The 18,343-nt window shown below is 47.8% G+C and overlaps 1 protein-coding gene across 1 annotated transcript in view; it reads right to left on the bottom strand.

Moving 5' to 3' along the window:
- LOC144110741 (ubiquitin carboxyl-terminal hydrolase 24-like) overlaps nucleotides 1-18,343 on the bottom strand; it is a 276,311-nt gene that overhangs the window by 37,824 nt on the left and 220,144 nt on the right. The window contains 4 exon segments of the mRNA XM_077643811.1: nucleotides 11,250-11,369; nucleotides 12,225-12,318; nucleotides 15,455-15,565; nucleotides 16,765-16,868. Coding sequence (XP_077499937.1) covers nucleotides 11,250-11,369; nucleotides 12,225-12,318; nucleotides 15,455-15,565; nucleotides 16,765-16,868 — 429 coding nt within the window.

Raw genomic sequence — 18,343 nt, 5'->3', positions numbered from 1 at the left:
ACCACCAGTGTTCAGTAAATAGTACCACATGCATTTTTGTTCCCAGACTGCTTTATAAATATGCTAAGCTTCGAGAAAAGTGTAGCTGTTATTCTGGATAAGTTTTGTTTGGAGCGGAAACGTGAGTGACATCCAGGTTGTACCAGGTCCAAAAAATGAAGCCCTGCCGCTGGCTACACGGTTCCGAAAACTTGGTTGTTTTGGCTCAATGAAAACGCGGAGAAGCATGTGGGGCACTGCATACTGTTGAGGGACGACTGGAAATTTAAAAAAAACAACTAAAATCGATTTTTTTTTTTAGATTTAGCCTACCCTGTGCCCTTAAAAGAAAGGCACTGCACGCGTCTATAATGCTCCGCAAAAAAAAAAAGATCACCTTCCTGGAAAGGTAGCAGTGCTCGCTTTTGCTTCTTGCTTTGAATTTCTATCTTTTGACATGTGGTTCTTTGCCACATCTTCCAAGTCTGCAGTCATCCGAGATTGATGTGATTTCTCAGTTTTGTTTCTCTCTTTTTCTTGCTTTCTAACTTATAGCATCCTCTATGTCCGCGCACAGATTTCAAAATGGCACAACTAAAGGAACGAGTCACGAGTCAAAGTGCGTCGAGATTCCGTCCCATCTAAGTTTTCTTTTTGAGTTTTTTATACCGTAAAAACCGGAATATAGGTCGAACTTTTTTTCAAAAAAAACATGGTGAAAAGTCGACCCCCGTCTTATATACCGGTCATTGGCGGAAAAAATACGGAAGTCTTGCAACAATGGGTGGCTGAAGTCAGCAGCCTCCATCACCATCGCCATCAGCAGCAGTGACACCATTTTGCGTTTCAGTAGATGCAAAGCGGAAGCTAACGGCAATTTACCGTCGCCTTCAAGAAAAACACGATTGAGTACGAGGAAGCTCACGGGAACCTGGCGGCACAGCGCGAATTTGGAGTATCCGAAATGAGCATTCAGTACTGGCGGAGGCAGAAGCTGCGTATTACAACTTGCAGCAACCAGAAGAAAACGGCATTTTCCTCGTTGGCGTTCCATAACACCTCTCGCAACAGCGCCTCTCCTCCTCCTGTATCCTCCTTGCCCTCTTTTTTCCCCTTTCCTTCTATTTTTTCTTTTCCTCTGCCTCCTCGCCTAGTTGTTCTCCTCTTTCACAGCCGTTCCGCTCTTCGCTCCGTTCCTTTCTTTTCTATAACCTCAGCGGCTAGGGCATAGAAAGCGTGGTCCAGCGTCTTGTGCGCGCTTATTTTGGAGCATTTCTGCAGCCGCTGCAGAGAAAGCGATTCGGGGACGTATTTTCGCCTTCGGAACGCGTTCGAATCGTGGTGCAGCGTCTTGTATGCGCTTGTTTTCGAGCGAAAACGCGGCTCTGCGCCCATTTATGCAGCCACAGAGCCCAGTTCATTAACCGCCGCAGAGAAAGCGATACGGGGACGTATTTTCGTTTTCGGAACGCGTTCGAATCGTGGTCCAACGCGCAATAACGCGAGACAAACTACCCGTAGTCAAGTATTAGGGCCAAGCATACACCACGCGACAGAAAAAAACATAGGTCGCGTAGAGAAAGCTATTGCGGACGTACTTACTCCCGCGAAATCTCGCCGTGAACACTTACGCTCACCGACTGCAGTCAAAGAGCGAGGCAAATCCACTTTGTGCACAAATGTGGGCGTAAACCAACAAACGCTAAAACATAGGGCACGTAATTCAGTTGACATTCCGACTGCGTTTCACTCATGCATATACATATGTCTTTTTTCAGAAGGCCAATTAAGCGTTCCTTCACTGCAAAGTCACAAGAGTTGGCTCCTCCTAGAAGCCGCTTGGCGTGAAGGGTAGCTTCCAGGGTTTGCGTCGCCAAGCTGTTTCTAGTCTTTGTTTTCTTCAGGTTGATCAGAGAGAAAAAACTGTTGCACTGCAGTGCGGCCAACAGGGAAGCTTGCAGAGGCAAAGCATTATTTCAAGGCGCCCGTCTGCCTCATTAAGTCTTTAGAGCTCTTCTCTGGAGCGCTTCCCTCATCATCTCTGTACAGTCCGTGCATTTGATTCACCATGTAAATAGAATAAATATATTGTTGTCCCCCAATGTCTTCGTGAGTCCCGTCATCCTCGTACCTCCACCCTGCCCGACCCCGCTACCTCGATCCCATCAATGCTTTCCGCACGTGCAGGTGGCGCATTGGTAGACTCTCAAAATCAAGGTGGTCAAGAAAGGGTGAATAAGGAGCCTATTCACACGGAAAAATAAAAATGACCCATACAGAAAGTAAAATTTCCCTACATTACAACAACAATCTATTTTTCCCCTAAACGTTTAAATTCTCTAGATATAGGAGAAAATCCCTAGGGTTGGCAGGCCTGCGCCGAAGGCTCGGAAGAGCTGGCGCAGTGTAAACGGAAAGAGGAGTGGGTGGGGGAGAGGAGGAGGGGCCGGAGCAGCGAGGAGGGTTATGGAACGCCAACGAGGACTCGCGTGCCGTCGGCTCGCGCGCGCCTCGGTACTGCAGTAAACAAGGCAGCTGAGGCGTGCTTTTTCATAGCTATAGAGAAGTTGGCGTTATGACCACTGAGGGTGAACAAAATTGAAAATTAACTTTGTGAGGTTTTTTACGGCACCACGGGTGTTCTTACCAACAAAAATCCGTCCGTCGCCGTCCTGTTTTAAGCGATGCAAAATCTTAAATGGGAGCACAGTTGCATGACTGTGTTCGAAAAGTGTGGAAATGACGGGGCGCTTACATCGCACCAGAGTGCAAGTTTATCGCCAAACAGAACGGCTGCCAGTGATTAGTTGACCATAACAGCGCGTCTTCCGGAAAGGCGATGCTGCTGTGATCACCCTTGAGATTACTCAGACACGAACATTTCATTTACATGATTCATGAGACATGATTCATTTCACTTATTTTTTTTTTAATCGAAAAACATCATTATGCTAAGTAAAGCAGTTTTCGGATAGGCAGCACAACGACCTTCACCTCAACCAACGACAGCAGTGGTCACGTATGTGGCACAGTTATGGCGTCGAACCTTTACCCGCGACCTTCAGTTGACCTTTGACATTGGGGTGCCCTTTGTGTTGACCTTAAGAGCACCCGATGGGGTTGAAGTGAAGCCACGTGATGGGTAACCATGCGCGCAGAAGCTTCACGCTGAATTTCCAGGGTTATTCAAGTTAAGGCACTGCCAACTTTCCCCCTGAAAATTGCTGCTTGTGGTTTGGTTATTGGTGCTGAGGGGGAAAAAAAGCGCGGGAAAGACCTTCCGCGCGACCGGCCGCCTCGCCATTAGGTGTCAGTCGAGTTCGTTCGCGTGCGCGGGGCCGCCATATTGCTGACCATGGCCCGAGAAAGCAGCGCCGGCTTGCACAGACAGCGACTGGGGACGTATCTGCGCTAGGCCAACAAGGTCGAATCATAGTCTATGCGGTTACTTCGAGCAAAAAAGCGATTCTGCGCGCCATAGCGCAAGAAACTGCAAACTATTTGTGCTCCCTCGTGTGCAGCGCTGTATGAAACTCGCGTATTGCGCGCAATTCGAGCAAAAACGCGATTCTGCGCGCCATAATGCGAGACACTGCAAACTACCAGTGCTCCCTCGCGTCCATCTCTGTATCAAATTGCGCCCGAGCTCGGAAACTCGAAATTGCGCTCGGAAACTCGGACTGCTCCATACCCCATACTACAACATGCCCCGATACCAGTGTTGCTGCATTGGCCAGTTGGTTTTTCCCAGTTGTCGGCTAAAAATTTCCCATTTCTTCCCCACAAATATATTTTCTAATATATAGTCATTTTAGAGGAAAAAATACAGCGCGAACATAGCAGCAAATTTCTAGTACATCGGGCTCTTTCGCACAATTGTGTCCGAGCGCCACACTTGGCAACACGCAGTATCCGGCTATCTACAAAAGAACCTCAACGCCTTAGAAGTAGTCGACCCCTATGCTGTTCTGACTCACAGGCGATCGTCTGTGTACCTCCAAGATAGCAACCCAGGAACCTGTTTCGGATTTAGCATTGATGTTGAAGATTTGTATTATTCTCTACCTCATGGCAAGCTCTTGTCCACCGTGAAGGAATTCATCACACTCAAGAACGATGAAGTAGCATTTACTGGTCGCAGCGGTATCACAGTAGAAGCCTTTTTGAACTGCTTTCTTTTCACCTGTGTTCAACTTTTGTGGAATGGCGCGGGACAATTTTCTTGCAAAAACAGGGTGTGTGTATTGGTTCGTGTAGCCCCGATACTCAGTAGCATTTTTCTTGCAAAAGTAGACGTAGCGATCAAGGAAAATCTTGACGGTCTTGCTTTTAAGATCTGGAGATATGTAGATGACTTTCTAATACTAATGAAAAAGGGAGGGCACGCTAGGCGCGCGGTTGATGTGTTGAAAGTGTTTAAAGAGAACGCAATGGGTCTAAATTTTCACGTTCGAAATGCCGGAAAAAGATGAACTTCAGTTCCTAGATCTAAGACTGATGTTCAAGGAGGGCCACACTTGTTGGGTTAATAAACCGCGCTCCAAAAAGCCGATACTGAACCGTTGCTGAGGGCACACAAAACTGGTAAAAAACGGCATAGCATAGTTGGGAGGAAAATCTCGAAAACGTTTAATAATACATCACGGCCCAATATTATTACCCATGATTACGAAATCAACGCCTGCCACGATGTTTGACATTTATTGCAGCCGAAGAATTTTCGTGCACTGAAAGGCCGCACTGACGCTAGGGTGCCGATGGCACCGACAGAAATCAATTGGCATGTGAAACGGCGGCTGCGATTATCGTCGCAACGACAGTGCGACCGGGCCGTAATTTTTCGTTCCCGGCGCGCCATGTGAAACAGGCCGGTGCGCGGAAGGTCTTTCCCGCGCTTTTTTCCCCCTCAGCACCCCCGCGCACCCGAGTCCCGCCTGTTTGGCGCCGCTGCTGGCTCGAATGGAGAGGGGGAGCGGCCGGTGGGGCGAGGAGGGTTATGCAACGCCTACTAGGCTGCGTGCGACTCACTGCTGCTGTAGACGCATGCGGACGATATCGGGACGGAATGAAACGGGGGCGCGTGGCGTGCGGTTAATTCTGGTAAAGCGCACGCCGTCTAGAAGTGTCCGCGATAAGGTGCTGTACTTGTGGATACGATGATAAAGCTTACACTGCCTAATGAGCTCGGTTATGAATGCGCCAAACGATGTCTGCTTCGGCGGTATGCCGAAAACTGAGGTCGACCGTACTTCTGTACATGCGTGAATAAAAAAAAACAGAAAGGTAAACGTTGAGTTACACGTTCCGGAGTGATGCAGAGATTATGATGAATACTATAGTGGAGGGCTCATTTCAGTTTAGTCCACTTGCCGTTCTTTAACGCCGCACAGCACAGGGGCACTTTTATTTGGAAAATTGCTTTTCGAGGAGAGGAAATGGTCCAGTAATTGTAATAATTGTAATTTTCTCTCACAGCTGTTCCGCTGTTCGCTCCATTTTTTTTATCCACTTTTTTATCCTTCCGAATAACCTCCCTTTTGGTCTCCGGTTCCTTGTTCCTTCTGGGAAATTCGCTTATTAAGCCGAAACACCGCAACACGATGCGAACGTGCCAGCATAGCGGTGTTTTAGCGGCGAAAAAATGCAAGAATATAATGAACGTATAGATATGTGGTAGCCGATTCGTTTTCCTTTTTTTTAATGAAGTTGTATACTAGAACTAATTATATGCTCGCGCCGTGCTGCTGAGTCGCTGTTTCAAACCTTCTAATATGATGTTTAATGGGGCACACTGTTGTTCGCTTCTGTTTTCAGTGTGCGATTTTTGTTTGTATGTTTCTAATCATCCTCTTTTTTTTTTTTCTTTTCTCGTATGGGATCGGTTAAGTTGGCAGCCTGCCTTGCAGATGACCAGGCACTACGCGTTATCTTTCGTGCAACTATTTTGCAGAGACCCATCGTTGAATATAAACGGCTTAGCAGAATGCACGGGCGGTGCTCGCAGGTAAAAAACGTCGAGGATGCTGGCGTACCATGGATTAGTTCAGTCTTGAAGGAAGACAAGTGATTGACTTAAAGCAATTTTCTCAGACTGGTTGACAAAATGGTACACAACATTCTGTTCAGGCGTATGGGGGGGGGGGGGGGTGCTCGGGAAAAGATATTCTGCTGCGGGGAAATTTGAGCCATGGTGATCTTGACAGAGAGAGCGGTTCACGCTGTCCCCTCTAGGCCAGTTGTTTTGACCAATAGTTGACACAGTGTTCGAAGACGTGATCGAGCCCTTTCTTTCAAAATGGCGCGGGATCACCGAGTAATCGGAGAATTCCTAGGATTTCCAAACCTGGAGGGAAGTAGCTGAAACGAGGGAGGGTCTTGACCTCCCAGGAACATCAACATCATCATCCCTAACTATTAGCTGCAGGTATTCCTATTTTCCCGCACAATAATTGTCTTCGGTTGCTGGGTAATGTACAATATTTAATCAATTATCTGGCAACTTTTAATTTCGTAGCGTTATATCACACTTCCCCGCGCTCATAAGGATACACTGTTAGCATCATCATCATCATCGCCATCATCTCGAGAGTCAAAGGCGTGTGTCGTTGCATGATCTTTGCAGTAAGTCATACATGAGAACTGGCGCGTTTACCTGCTGGACAATCCTAATGTCATTAATGCGGACCGGGTTGTGGGCACTCTTTGCAATGCGTCATGCGGGCATGTGTAGTAATGTGGGATCCATATGGATCTTGAAATCGGGGTGGAAGGGGGTAGATGGGGGCCTGGTACGACAAGAAATTGCATCGTTGTCACGTGAGTAGGTGTGATGTCATATTACAGCGTCGTCACGTGACTAGGTCTGATGGCACATTACATCGCTGTCACTTGACCTGGTATGACGTCACACTCATATGATGTCATCACTAATTATAGTGATTAATCTTAGTTTTGCCTAATTATATTCATTACCATTAATTTTGCGACGTCATGATCTTCGTCGCTTGACTCGTCGGTTCGTGATGTCACATGGTGCCGTTTTTTGCGTGCCTCTGTTCGTGTACTGCAGTCGCAGCTTGTTAAGTGTTTGAAAAGAGCATTCTCGCTATGCCGGAGAGAGCTAGAAAATCGAAATATACTGATATGCGTCTGCATAACCGTCGCATTAGAAAGTACATCGGCGACCAGTTTCTTTACATTCGGTAACTGTTCTCAAGCCTAAAAAGAGTATAGTGAATACCTCCCCCCTCCTCTCAATTTCTGGTAGATGGTGTAGAAGGGCTGTGTTCGTCAATTGCCGGTTCGTGCGTGAATGAATGAGAAGCTTCCAATACGAACAAGTATACACGAAGCAAGTTGCCAAATACTGACACATATAAAGTACTCACCGACGTAATGGCGGTAAGTAAGCCTTCCCACGCATTTACATTGTTTTTGGCTACTACTAGTCGGCCCTGCTTTTCACTTGAGGTCTTTGCTCTCCGTCCCTTTGATCGTGGACACAAGGCGGCTTTTTCGCAAGTTCTCTTTATGGCGTGCATTTATTGGAAAGTGTGATTTTTTTTCAGTGCTGCGTCACACTTAAATGACGGAATTGCGCCCTCCACGCGAAAATAACGAAACCACAAGCAGCAATTTTCAGGGGGGGATACCCGCCGCGGTGGCTCAGTGGTTAGGGCGCTCGACTACTGATCCGGACTTCCCGGGCACGAACCCGACGGCGGCGGCTGCGTTTTTATGGAGGCAAAACGCTAAGGCGCCCGTGTGCTGTGCAATGTCAGTGCACGTTAAAGATCCCCAGGTGGTCGAAATTATGCCGGAGCCCTCCACTACGGCACCTATTTCTCTTTCTTCTTTCACTCCCTCCTTCATCCCTTCCCTTACGGCGCGGTTCAGGTGTCCAACGATATATGAGACAGATACTGCGCCATTTCCTTTCCCCCAAAACCAATTATTATTATTATTATTATTATTATTATTATTTTCAGGGGGAAAGTTGGCAGTCCCTTAACTTGAATAACCCTGGAATTCAGCGGGAAGGTTCTGCGCGCATGTTTACCCATCACGTGGCTTCACATCACCCCATCGGGTGCTCTTAAGGTCAACCCAAAGGGCACCCCAATGTCAAAGGTCAACTGAAGGTCGTGGGTAAAGGTTCGACGCCATAACTGTGCCACATATGTGACCCACTGCTGTCGTTGGTTGAGGTGAAGGTCGTTGTGCTGCCTATCCGAAAACTGCTTTACTTAGCATAATGATGTTTTTCGATTAAAAAAAAATAAGTGAAATGAATCATGTGATGTTCGTGTCTGAGTAATCTCAAGGGTGATCACAGCAGCATCGCCTTTCCGGAAAACGCGCTGTTGTGGTCAACTAATCACTGGCAGCCGTTCTGTTTGGCGATAAACTTGCACTCTGGTGCGATGTAAGCGCCCCGTCATTTCCACACTTTTCGAACACAGTCATGCAACTGTGCTCCCATTTAAGATTTTGCATCGCTTAAAACAGGACGGCGACGGACGGATTTTTGTTGGGTAAGAACACCCGTGGTGCCGTAAAAAACCTCACAGAGTTAATTTTCAATTTTGTTCACCCTCAGCGGTCGTAACGCCAACTTCTCTACAGCTCACAAAAAGCACGCCTCAGCTGCCTTGTTTACTGCAGTACCGAGGCGCGCGCGAGCCGACGGCACGCGAGTTCTCGCTGGCGTTCCATAACCCTCCTCGCTGCTCCGGCCCCTCCTCCTCTCCCCCCACCCACTCCTCTTTCCGTTTACACTGCGCCAGCTCTTCCGAGCCTTCGGCGCAGGCCTGCCAACCCTAGGGATTTTCTCCTATATCTAGAGAATTTAAACGTTTAGGGGAAAAATAGATTATTGTTGTAATGTAGGGAAATTTTACTTTCTGTATGGGTCATTTTTATTTTTCCGTGTGAATAGGCTCCTTATTCAGCCTTTCTTGACCACCTTGATTTTGAGAGTCTACCAATGCGCCACCTGCACGTGCGGAAAGCACTGATGGGATCGAGGTAGCGGGGTCGGGCAGGGTGGAGGTACGAGGATGACGGGACTCACGAAGACATTGGGGGACAACAATATATTTATTCTATTTACATGGTGAATCAAATGCACGGACTGTACAGAAATGATGAGGGAAGCGCTGCAGAGAAGAGCTCTAAAGACTCAATGAGGCAGACGGGCGCCCTGAAATAAGGCTTTGCCTCTGCAAGCTTCCCTGTTCGCCGCACTGCAGTGCAACAGAGTTTTCTCTCTGATCAACCTGATGAAAACAAAGACTAGAAACAGCTTGGCGACGCAAACCCTGGAAGCTACCCTTCACGCCAAGCGGCTTCTAGGAGGAGCCAACTCTTATGACTTTGCAGTGAAGGAACGCTTAATTGGCCTTCTGAAAAAAGACATATGTATATGCATGAATGAAACGCAGTCGGAATGTCAACTGAATTACGTGCCCTATGTTTTAGCGTTTGTTGGTTTACGCCCACATTTGTGCACAAAGTGGATTTGCCTCGCTCTTTGACTGCAGTCGGTGAGCGTAAGTGTTCACGGCGAGATTTCGCGGGCGTAAGTACGTTCGCAATAGCTTTCTCTAGGCGACCTATGTTTTTTTCTGTCGCGTGGTGTATGCTTGGCCCTAATACTTGACTACGGGTAGTTTGTCTCGCGTTATTGCGCGTTGGACCACGATTCTAACGCGTTCCGAAGGCGAAAATACGTCCCCGAATCGCTTTCTCTGCGGCAGTTAATGAACTGGGCTCTGTGGCTGCATAAATGGGCGCAGAGCCGCGTTTTCGCTCCAAAACAAGCGCACACAAGACGCTGCATCACGATTCGAACGCGTTCCGAAGGCGAAAATACGTCCCCGAATCGCTTTCTCTGCGGCGGTTAATGAACTGGGCTCTGTGGCTGCATAAATGGGCGCAGAGCCGCGTTTTCGCTCCAAAGCAAGCGCACACAAGACGCTGCACCACGATTCGAACGCGTTCCGAAGGCGAAAATACGTCCCCGAATCGCTTTCTCTGCGGCGGTTAATGAACTGGGCTCTGTGGCTGCATAAATGGGCCCAGAGCCGCGTTTTCGCTCCAAAGCAAGCGCACACAAGACGCTGCACCACGATTCGAACGCGTTCCGAAGGCGAAAATACGTCCCCGAATCGCTTTCTCTGCGGCGGTTAATGAACTGGGCTCTGTGGCTGCATAAATGGGCGCAGAGCCGCGTTTTTGCTCCAAAGCAAGCGCACACAAGACGCTGCACCACGATTCGAACGCGTTCCGAAGGCGAAAATACGTCCCCGTATCGCTTTCTCTGCGGCGGTTAATGAACTGGGCTCTGTGGCTGCATAAATGGGCGCAGAGCCGCGTTTTCGCTCCAAAGCAAGCGCACACAAGACGCTGCACCACGATTCAAACGCGTTCCGAAGGCGAAAATACGTCCCCGAATCGCTTTCTCTGCAGCGGCTGCAGAAATGCTCCAAAATAAGCGCGCACAAGACGGTGGACCACGCTTTCTATGCCCTAGCCGCTGAGGTTATAGAAAAGAAAGGAACGGAGCGAAGAGCGGAACGGCTGTGAAAGAGGAGAACAACTAGGCGAGGAGGCGGAGGAAAAGAGAAAATAGAAGGAAAGGGGGAAAAAGAGGGCAAGGAGGATACAGGAGGAGGAGAGGCGCCGTTGCGAGAGGGGTTATGGAACGCCAACAAGGAAAATGCCAAGAAAACATCACTTTGTGGGCAGACCGTAGTGTATCGAGAATAGGAAGGAAACGTTGCGCTGCGAGCATGATCGCTGCCTGTGACTGCCGAATGCATCCGCGTGAAAGCGGCAGAGATCGCGCGTGCCTCTAGACTCACGAGGGCGCAATTCAAAGGCTCGCCATCCTGGTTGCGGCGATTCATGAAGAGGAGGGTTTTGCTCTACGGCGCCGTACTTGCCTGTGCCAGAAACAAACACGCGGGCCGATTGGTGCGCGATATTGTTAAAAAATTTGCCGGGTGCACATACAAGCAGCATTTAAATGAAATTAAATACTGTCACCATTGTGCAACCTCTCGAGTCGCATTTGTTTCAAAGTAAGGATGTCTTTCGGTAATTTTCCCATTGAAAAAGATCTTTTTCATTTTTAGAATTGGTTAGTTAGGGGGTCGACCTATAGTCCGGTTTTTACGGTAGCCTCAGACTCCACAGCTTGCTACAGTGACAGCTCTACAATGACTGCTCTCTGTGCCGCGATGTGCAACAACCCCTACCCCCCTCACCAGCTGGGTGTAGTTGCTGAGCAGGCAGAAGTACTGGGATGAGTGCCAGCAGTTGTCGGCCACATCCTGGTCCAGCAGGTTGATCAGGCATGCACCCACAATGTCCAGGTCCACCTGGCTCTGCACACATTCACGAAAACAAAGTCATGAAGCTAGTCTCTACAGACTGGTTAGGTGGAGACATCTGGATCACAATGGTCCTATTAGACAAGGCGGCAGAAAAAAAAATGCAGCTCAACTCACAGGCTGTACTAAGTTAAGCAACAGCTTTTGAGTGAGGCAGCCAACAGGGTTCGCACCTAAAGGTGCACTAAAGAGGCATCTGAACTCGTCTTTTTACCGTGGGGACTCTATCTACACGTTCCGGGAATTCTTAGAAACTCGGAATTTTTGTCCTGTGCGGCCGACTGCCCTAATTAAATCGGATTATTCGTCCCGGCTCCCGCCTTTTTTTGAACTCAATGCTGATGTCAGGAGTCAACCAACGCGAGGAGTGCCTTCCAGCCAGTCCTGTGGCGGCTTTGCTTTCACTTTTATTTTGTTTTATAGGTTTCTGTGAATAAATGTCTTCAGTCACAGACAACATAGACGCAAATTAGGCCCACGGAAACAAAAATATGCGTGGACTCTCATTTACGTATCACTCCGCCGACGCCACAGCGGCAAGCCACCACAGGACTGGCTGAAAGGCACTCCACGCGTTGGTTGACTCCTACCTTCAGCGTTGAGGTAAAAAAAAAAGGCGGAAGCCGGGACGTTTAATCTGATTTAAATTAGAGATACGGCCGCACAAAACAATAATTCGAAGTTTCTAATCCTGCTCAATCAAGAAACCGGTAGAAAGAACAAGAGACTACAAACAGGAGCACACGGGACAAGGCCTGTCTCACCCTGCACGCTCCTTTCCTAGTTCCTCGCCCTTCCCACTTGTCAGGGATCACCCAGGAAATTAATACCGCCAAGCAGTGCACTCACCCCTTCGAGCTTGTGGCAGAAGACCAGGGCCTTCTCCAGGATCTGGGCAAATGTGTGCCGCACTTCCTTGTTGAGGCACTCCAGCAGGTACAGCCTGAGGGGGAAAAGCAGGGAAGAAGGAAACAATTCTTGCCTGTCACCCAGGGGAGTACCTATTGTGCACTGTGTATTGCCAAATGTAAGCAGACATTTTTTTCCTGGTGCCCGTTTCCGACAGAATGCATAGAGCTCCTTGTGCAAAAAAAAAAAAAGTTAATTCATATGCAAATCAGCTCCTTGGATGAAAATTATAATTGCGTGCTGCTTACTCAGCTCGCTCGGGGGCTGGCAGGCCACTGCCCCATTTATTCGAATCTAGGCCGATAGTTTTTTTCAAATAATCATATTACAAACTCTAAGGTCGGCTTAGATTCGAGGATTTTAAAAAACGCGCCAGTTTTTCATTATTTCAGCTGCTAAATACGGTGCAATAGTTAGTGCCATCTAGAAAAGTCAGTATCGCAGCCGCTACTAGCCGTACCAGTAGCCAACCATACACAAGCGAGGTCGCCATTTTGACCTGTGCCATGTCGGCCGTATCGGTGTGCGGCACGGTGTTATCGCGATGGCACCAAGCAGGAGATGCCACAACAGTGCCGCAGCGAAAAGTTGTGATAGCCACAGAGGCATTGTCGAACCTTCAAGCCAGGCAGGACTTCGGCGTCAACGAGAAAAACGTCCGTCGTTGGAGGGGGCAACGACAGCAGCTTTTGCGTGCGCCACAACGAGGATGGCATTTAGCGGACCAAAGAAAGGCCGTCACCACGAGGTGGAGACAGTTTTTGGCCGACTTTGTTCGGACGCAGAGAGCAGCTGCCCTTCCAGTGACAACAGAAGTGCTCCAAGCGAAAGCTATGGAACTTTCGAGGAAGCGAGGCCTAACGCCAAAGGATTTCAAAGCCAGCCAGGGCTGGCTTCAGAAATTCATGAAGCGCTTCGGCGTCAGCCTCCGACGTCGCACTTCAATCACCCAAAAGTTGCCAAGCGATTTCCAAGAGAAGCTCATAGCTTTTCAGCGCTACGTGCTGCGAAAGAGAGAAGCGGCAGGCTACAACCTTGGGCAAATCGGCAACGCTGATCAGACGGCTGTGTACTTTGATATGCCAGTGGCGTACACAGTGAATGAAAAGGGTGCCAAGGGGGTGAAGGTGTGCTCTGCGGGCTACGAGAAGCAGCGCGCAATTGTGATGCTGTGCTGCACAGCTGATGGACATAAACTCCCTCCTTATATGATATTTAAAAGGAAGACACTGCCTTTTCGAGAAACTTTTCCAAGAAATGTCATTGTGCGGGCAAATGAGAACAGTTGATTGACGGGTGCGATGGTAGGAGAGAGGGTTAAGATTGTGTGGCGACGGCGTCCAGGAGCCCTTTTGACAAAGAACTCGCTCCTTGTTGTCGACTCTTACCATGGGCACTTGACCGAAAACGTGAAGGCTGCGCTCGCCCAAGAAAAACACGGACCTCGCTGTCATACCGGGCAGCATGATGGGCCAGTTGCAGCCACTTGATGTCTGCATTAACAAACCTTTCAAGGATCGTCTGCGGAAATATTACACAGACTGGTTGACTGACGGAGACCACATGCTGCAGGCTACCAGGCCCGCTCAAGCATGCGCGCTATCGCAGCTGGCGGGCTGGTAGCTGCAGCATGGGACGACATCCCAAGTACTTTGATCGTGCGCGCCTTTAAAAAGTGCAGAATATCTAATGCGCTTGACGGCACCGAAGATAGTGCACTGTTTGAAGGAGACAGTGCCAAGGAACACAACGACGAGTCTAGCAGCGACGACGACGTTGAATGAGCTCTGCATGTTCAGATTCAATAAATGCTGTTTGCATTTTGTGAACGCTGTCCTCACTTTTTTTTTTGTTCAGCCTACATTCGAGGTAATATTTTTTTTTTTGTTGGCTTCGAACTTTAGGGCGTCGGCTTAGAATCGGGGTTGGCCTAGATTCGAGTAAATACGGGTATTTCCCTGACAAGTGAGAAAGAGCAAGAGAAAACCTCTGGTAATCTCCGAAGCATGCATTGTACCTGAACCTTAAACTACAAGAGTGCTGGCAGTTCGGTTTGCTGCCCACCAGGCTAGTCAGCCAGGTCGCATGCGTGAGTGGAAGGCAGAATGGGGTGTCATTTTATGCCTTCATCCCCATTGGCCTCCGACTGCTAGCCTTGCTGTTGCGTCGTTACGTGTGCCGTCCCATATTTTGATACATTACATTTTAATTTGCAAATTTTCTGCTCAGTGTGAAAAATCTACAGGGCGTCCCATATTTATCTGTCTGGGTTGTAAAAAATTCCCCTGCGCAAACTACTGGACTATTTGTGCTCAACTACAGACTACAAGGTAGCCTATGATAGCCTGTGTTTTTTTTTTTATACGTAAATTAACATTAGAACTTGCCTGGATAGTCCGGAATCGGCAAATAACTGCAGTCATCTGTGTGCAGAATTTTTGCCGGGGTGACCAGGGCAGCATATTTGACTGGCTGCGCCATCTGGGATACTGCGAGAACTGACCTAATTCCAAGAAAGCACATTGGTTGCCTCGTAGTTCGCCAGATGGCACAGCCTCTCAACGCGGCTAGCCCGCACTCCTCGACGGAAATTTTGCGTGCAGATGACTCCAGTTTTTCGGCGATCCAGGAAATCCACGAAAGTTCTAATGTTAAATAATTTATAGGAAAACACAGATTATCATGAGCTAAGGCCAGTAGTTTGTTCAGGAGAAATTTTTACAACCTGGATAGATAAATACGGAATACCCTGCATGTAAAGGACACACTGGAAGTGGTCTTTTTTTATGTAGTGTCAGAAAAAATTTCTAATTCAAAAAGTTTTTGAGTTATGAATTCAAACTTCCGGTGGCTGTTTACAAATAAATTGGAACCATTTTGTATGTTCCAAAATGTTTTTAATATTCCTTCTCCAAGAGATATCGTCTTGTCAATAAATTTTTTTTCTTATTTTCAGCTTTTTTGTGTACTTCCCGATTTTTTTTTTTCAGAATATTCACGTCAAGTATTTGTGTTAAAATAAATGTCTTCACAAAGCACATTTCTATTGTCATCATTTTCATGTAAGTTGTGCCTTTTATATATTTTGCATATTTTGAAGGAAAAAATCATGCTTGAGACCTATCAAACGGTCATGGTAACGAAAGAGTTAAAAAGGCTCTCGTACTCACTTGACCACACTTGCCCCAGCGTTGGCGATGTATCGCAGGAGCCACGACGCAGCGTCCTCGCTCAGCGACATGATGGTCTCGATGCACTTGACCCACTCACCAATCACAGAGCTGCACAGAACCAACCAAGTGCATGACAAGCAAGCTTAGGAGAAGCTTCAAGAAACGGGCAAAAGTGCGTTACATGAGAAAAAAATAGCCCCAACTACAAATTATCCATACATGTCCCTGAGAGCAGAGAAAACAATGTCACCAGAATGAGGCTATTTTTAATTGCTGTATTTACGCGTGCAATTAGTGCACTTTTTTTCCTTAAATAAAGGCTTCAAAAAACGGGGTGTGCAAATTACACGCAGGTTTTGTGAATACGTCCTAAAAGAGCTCTACAAAGGTCATAATGCACAATGTATGCCGTACATTGCTGCATACAAAATGACCACACTTGCGCCCCCTGCTAAAAAAAAAAAAAAAAAAGACTCGAATATAAGTCGCATAACCCTCCGCCCTGCCCCTTGTTATGCAGTTCTCCGCGGGACAGCATGATGACACATGCGCAGCTCAAACCAATAAACGCGAAACAATACAATTGCGAAGCTAGCAGCCAGAGCCAAATGGAGATAAAAGGGGGTAAAATGGCGCCCACGCGTGCAGCCCGACTGACTAGCAGCGAACCGAACAGCAAACTGTTTGGTACTTTAGTAGTTCAACTGTCTGTTTGGGAAAGTGATTAGCAGCGCAAATGATCCGGGTAAGCGGCATGCAATTTCTCCTCTCACCACTCACACGCGGCCAAGCCAATCTTACCAAGCATGCCTTACGCACACTCCTGTGAATGCTGGCAGTTCGGGATTGGGAGCAAGCGTAATATGTGGGAGTAACTGTATTTTTTTTTTAAAGAAAAAAAGGGTGAAAAATTACGGGCGTGCAAATTACGCAAGCAAATACAGTACGTGTAAATCGGTATTCAAAAGCTGTAAGAGAAAATTTCAAATAAGATGAGCTGCCCAAGTTGTACAGTCTGCGACAGAGCTTGACTAGAGCAAGCTATTTCGGCAAAAGGTGGTGCTGTGGAGCACTATCACAAAGTGAGTGCAGTTCTGACAAGGCAAAAGTTAATTCCATACAAAACAGCTCAGATGCATCACAGCACATGGCAAGTGACTGCATACTACAACAGTGAATACACCAACAAGCATTAATGGCCACAGTTTGGTGCTGATCCTCACAGCTACATTAAACACAAGTCCAACTGCCATTTTCCCTTCCACCCCAGGGACAAATATTGCTCTACACTGAAAGGCTGTGCGTACCTGTCCTTCTTCTTGTACTTGAGGTAGGTGTTGAGGAAGAAGTTCACCGCCAGGTTCAGGCTCTGCACCATCAGCTGATCGTACTCTGGGTGCTGGATGTCGTCCTAGAATAACACACATGCAACAAGCGTGTAGCAGGCAATGCAAGATAGTATTCCCCTTTGCGATTCCTAGTCGGGCCCGTCCTGACAATGCAACACGGCTGTTGCCACCGAACCGCGCCGTAAGGGAAGGGATGAAGGAGGGAGTGAGAGAAGAAAGAGAAATAGGTGCCGTAGTGGAGGCCTCCGGCATAATTTCGACCACCTGGGGATCTTTAACGTGCACTGACATCGCACAGCACACGGGCGCCTTAGCGTTTTGCCTCCATAAAAACGCAGCCGCCGCGGTCGAGTTCGAACCCGGGAACTCCGGCTCAGTAGTCGAGCGCTCTAACCACTGAGCCACCGCGGCGGGTATCCCCCCCTGAAAATTGCTGCTTGTGGTTTGGTTATTTTCGCGTAGAGGGCGCAATTCCGTCATTTAAGTGCAACGCAGCACTGAAAAAAAATCACACTTTCCAATAAATGCACGCCATAAAGAGAACTTGCGAAGAAGCCGCCTTGTGTCCACGATCAAAGGGACGGAGAGCAAAGACCTCAAGTGAAAAGCAGGGCCGACTAGTAGTAGCCAAAAACGATGTAAATGCGTGAGAAGGCTTACTTACCACCAGTACGTCGGTGAGTACTTTATATGTGTCAGTATTTGGCAACCTGCTTCGTGTATACTTGTTCGTATTGGAAGCTTCTCACACATTCACGCACGAACCGGCAATTGACGAACACAGCCCTTCTACACCATCTACCAGAAATTGAGAGGAGGGGGGAGGCATTCACTATACTCTTTTTAGGCTTGAGAATAGTTACCGAATGTAAAGAAACTGGTCGCCGATGTACTTTCCAATGCGACGGTTATGCAGACGTATATCAGTATATTTCGATTTTCTAGCTCTCTCCGGCATAGCGAGAATGCTCTTTTCAATCCTCTGTATGTTGCCTTCGAAAACACTTAACAAGCTGCGACTGCAGTACACGAACACAGGCACGCAGAAAACGGCACCATGTGACGTCACGAACCGACGAGTCAAGCGACGAAGATCATAACGTCGCATAATTAATGGTAATGAATATAATTAGGCAAAACTAAAATTAATTACTATAGTTAGTGATGACATCATATGAGTGTGACGTCATAACAGGTCAAGTGACAGCGATGTAATGTGCCATCAGACCTAGTCACGTGACGACGCTGTAATATGACATCACACCTACTCACGTGACAACGATGCAATTTCTTGTCGTACCAGGCCCCCATCTACCCCCTTCCACCCCCATTTCAAGATCCATATGGATCCCACATTACTACACATGCGCGCATGACGCATTGCAAAGAGTGCCCACAACCCGGTCCGCATTAATGACATTGGGATTGTCCAGCAGGTAAACGCGCCAGTTCTCATGTATGACTTACTGCAAAGATCATGCAACGACACACGCCTTTGACTCTCGAGATGATGGCGATGATGATGATGATGCTAACA

The sequence above is a fragment of the Amblyomma americanum genome, chromosome 11 (assembly GCF_052857255.1).
Source record: "Amblyomma americanum isolate KBUSLIRL-KWMA chromosome 11, ASM5285725v1, whole genome shotgun sequence".
Taxonomy (NCBI): Eukaryota; Metazoa; Arthropoda; class Arachnida; order Ixodida; family Ixodidae; genus Amblyomma; species Amblyomma americanum.
This window is presented reverse-complemented; position numbering and strand designations above follow the sequence as displayed.